Source organism: Xenia sp. Carnegie-2017, unplaced genomic scaffold, assembly GCF_021976095.1.
Source record: "Xenia sp. Carnegie-2017 unplaced genomic scaffold, XeniaSp_v1 HiC_scaffold_20, whole genome shotgun sequence".
Classification (NCBI taxonomy): Eukaryota; Metazoa; Cnidaria; class Anthozoa; order Malacalcyonacea; family Xeniidae; genus Xenia; species Xenia sp. Carnegie-2017.
Window position 1 is genome coordinate 9,564,371 of NW_025813483.1, and position 3,786 is coordinate 9,568,156.

Below are 3,786 nucleotides of genomic sequence, written 5' to 3' on the forward strand. Positions count from 1 at the left end.
GTTTTGGATAGCACGGAAAGCGATGCGAGCGAATGGAAAACCGCGCTGGCCGGTTTACTCAAGGAAGCGTTAGATGAAGAAATCGACACGGAGCCGGCCGCAAACGAGAATTTTCATTTGACGCTAAACGAAGAGGAGTACGTGTTTGATCTAGAAGAATTTTTTACTCATCTTTGTTCGCGCAAACGAAGCAACTTGTGCTCAAGCAGACACTTAAAATGTTAATTTCATGTTAAAGATTTCTTTTATCAAGAGACAATTGAGTGGGATGTTAATAAATTTAATTTTATCAAGGAATTTTCTTCATTAAATTGACCGACACGTTTAGATAGTTATAAATTCATTTAGAAGTAGCGCGTTGTTTCTGCGAATGAAGAAAGATGCTGTCCTTCGGTGAGTGCGATTTCAGTCATTGTACGTTGGTAATGTTGGTCCACCTTTTTGGTAATTTCCACTGATTTCAGCGCCACTGAAGTCGAATCCCGGATTCTGTTGAAGAGCAAAAGACTTTGTCGGAGGAGTGTCAACATAATTCATTTTAATGAGTTTTTAATTGACTTTGGACATCGGAAACGCATGGCATGCAAACGATTCGATTCTCTGGTTTTGTTTCGTTGAAAATCAAACTCATCATGAAACAGCAACGGTGAAGATTTTTGAATTATTGAGAGGGGGGAGGGATGACGAAATGATTCGAATGATTTAGGGTATTGTATGTGAGGCAAATCTCATTGTGTTGCTAAACTGCTTTAACCCCTCCCCAAATTTGCTTTGACTGGTTATCAGTGGGGTCGAAGCATGTTATCTAATACTAAATGTACAACAATCACAGAAGTCGAGCTATCTTGATTTTCCGCACTATTCTAGTCAGTGTCGTCAACCGTTTTTGGGCATAAGTCAATAAAAACGACAAAACGGGTTTGTTGCTTTCTCGTAATAATACATGTGATCGTCACGTCACCTCGCTTTGAAATCTTTCAAGCGTCAACTTCTTTTCCATTTCCATGAACGTCAGTGGATCTGCGATGTACTGATCAACCAATAACGACTTCCAACACTCGCTCGCTTTTCGCTGTGATTTCACCAACATGATGTTTAGTAATATTTTATCCTCTATAAACGTTATGAAATCACAATATAATCCGATGAATTAGTTTACATTCGGTAGAGGAATCACACCATAGTTTTAAAGGGGTTGGTTCCACGGAAACCGCATGGCGTCTTAAGATTTACCATCTTCATGAAGTGTGATCTGACGTTGAAACATACATGCTTAAAACTAATGATTTCTCTGAACAGCGTGTTTGTCATTGTTATTCACAGTTAAGTAGTTCTTTAGTTTCTAGTAGAACTTTTGAAAACCAAAATAAAGATAGCTATGAAATTAAATGACACCAAGCAAGATGTCAAAAGGATTACGTCTTTACCTCGATCCTGTTTTAAAGTCACCTCCCCGTTTAGGGGGTAATGTCATTCTTCCTTGTCTTCATCATTAACAGAAGTGGATTTTCGGTTTTCATCGAAGTGGACGTGACACCTGACGAGAAGTCTACCGGAATGCATTGCGTCATTTAATTGTACAGCTAGCTATCTTTATTTTGGTTTCAACAGTTCTTTTAAGAACCATTCGATTGTCGTTCACCACGACAAACACGCTGTTCAGAGCAATATATAAGTTTTTTAACGACAAATACAACCGAGTCTTTGTTTTACTGATGTTTTCATTGGTCACGTTGTGATGTTCAATTTGCTTGAGTAATTGAAAATTAATTCATTTTGCACGTCAAGTATTAGAACTTGATGAAAGGAGAAAGATGTATACTTCGACTTTTGACAGTGTTATTGTATATCAAAAACTTTATTCTAGTACAAAAAACGTTTTTATTGTGTTATGACATTCCAATCGAAAATGTTTTGACGCCCAATGTAATGAAACATGAGATTGTTACGAATGGCACGTTTTTAAACGTCCTTACGAGCAGCGCAAACCAAATTTCTTCAACCTCCCAAATGAAAAACGTCGCGAGCGTTTAACTTTTGTCGGTCGATGACAACGGCTGATGTTTGTTGAAAATCATTGTAGTCTATAACAATCATTATTATGTCTTGCTACGGTTGACGCAGTCTTACCTATCGTCCATATGGTTTCGTCGGTAAGAATCGATGCGTACGTCTGTCCCTGTGTAGAAATCGCAATAGTAGTTAGAGGCCTGGGGCCAGTTGCACGAAGCCTGGATAGCGTTATCCATTGGATAGCAATTTTTTTGAACTTTTATAAAACCTTTTAACAAGCAAAAAATATAAGATTTGAACTGAGCAATCGCTGAAATAAGATATTGTTTCGAAGGTTACGAAATTTCTTTGTCGTGTGAAAAATATGAACACCTTTTTTACAAGTTTGAAAATTTTTGCTATCCAATGGATAACGCTATCCAGGCTTCGTGCAACCGGCCCCTGGGTTTAAGTTTCATGTTAGTTGAAAGCAGAATTTGTTGCTGTACTGTAAGCATTTTTGTTTTGCTCTTTATTGGAGAAAAATATTAGCGATGCAAAAAGGTGGTTGGCAACTTTCAAAAAACCAACCAATGTAATCATGTGAACTTCGTACGAATATTATTGAATTGAATAATATTCTTGTTTTGGCAAATGTCTCGAAAATTGTGTTTATAATCTAGCTTCAAAAGACATTGCATTTTTTTCAAGTGATTTGTTTTGATGAACAACATGGCAAGATCTCCTGGTCACTGTGCAGCAGCAGTAAGTACTCGCGTTTTTTAATCTAACTTAGCAGTTCGTAACCTGCTGTGTTGATGTAGTAACACGCACATTTTATAAACTCTCTGTGTCAAACAATGTGTAATGGTTTTGTATGGAGTTCTCCGTTAAACTACCAAACTTTCCCTACATATAAGGCGTGCTTAGTCGAAGTGATTTTACTTTCAAAAGACATGTACTGCCACAAAACCTTAATCCAACACAATCGGATTAAAATATTGTACACAAATCTTTCACGCCAATGCACGGCATTCAATTTAATAAGTGTTCATACATGGTTTATACATGGTAGCAAGATTGACAAACTATCGCTGAGCAGGGGTGTATTGCCAAAATTTCAACAAGGGGGGGCCTCTCTGCTATATATCACCAGCAGGGCGAAAAATATTAAAGTAAATTTTAACGAAAAATTTTAACAAGGGCTGAGCCCACCCCGAGCCCTCCCTCCAATACACCCCAGTCGCTGAGAATAATGTCTTATGTTGTGTCAGTCTACCTCAAACACAACGGTCCCTTTCACAACGCATTGGATTGATTTGGCCGTAGTTTTGCATAAGACTTGCTTGGAGCTTGTACCCTCTGGTAGATCGACTTTAATGAATATTTCCTCGATAGTTTGACCCCAACTTCCCCATTTAGTCGAACTCCAAATCACTCCACTCTTTTCGTCAAAGTCAACCATATTGACGCCCGCGGACTAATAGCATAAACGTGCAGCAAGAGATTACTTTATGTAGATAAGTTATATTTTCATGCAACAACTAAGTAAAGTTCTTACCACTAACCAGTTCTCTGTACATAACGTTTTATTGCCGCATTGTTTTCCAATTATTGAACAGTATTGATAAAAATGGCTTATCATTGAATTCTTTGAAAAAAAACTTTTGAACAAAGTTGTCTAATTTCGTAAAACAATTGCGTCATTTTATGGTGGGTTTGATGTGGTCACTGGTCACCTGTTTGTTTCAAGCACTTTCAAAGAACTGGAACTAGTGTTCGATAAAAACGAAG

The 3,786-nt window shown here is 37.7% G+C and overlaps 1 protein-coding gene across 1 annotated transcript; it reads right to left on the bottom strand.

The window, feature by feature from the left end:
• Nucleotides 1-264: 264 nt before the first annotated feature.
• On the bottom strand, nt 265-3,468 carry LOC124443079 (nudC domain-containing protein 2-like). Its single transcript, XM_046993604.1, has 4 exons — nt 3,272-3,468; nt 2,131-2,179; nt 962-1,113; nt 265-489 (listed from the first exon to the last, which is right to left on the bottom strand). Exons 1-4 carry the CDS (start codon nt 3,455-3,457, stop codon nt 406-408), a joined length of 471 nt encoding a protein of 156 aa, XP_046849560.1. The 5' UTR covers nt 3,458-3,468; the 3' UTR covers nt 265-405.
• Between the last annotated feature and the right edge of the window lie 318 nt (nt 3,469-3,786).

What these genes read in the sequence shown, in the direction of transcription:
- LOC124443079 (XM_046993604.1), bottom strand. Translation starts at nt 3,457, where the DNA reads ATGGTTGACTTTGACGAAAAGAGTGGAGTGATTTGGAGTTCGACTAAA. An exon ending in AAGGGACCGTTGTGTTTGAG is followed by an intron (nt 2,180 to 3,271) that starts GTAGACTGACAC and finishes ATTTCTACACAG; the next exon opens with GGACAGACGTACGCATCGAT. An exon ending in CGAAACCATATGGACGATAG is followed by an intron (nt 1,114 to 2,130) that starts GTAAGACTGCGT and finishes TAACGTTTATAG; the next exon opens with AGGATAAAATATTACTAAAC.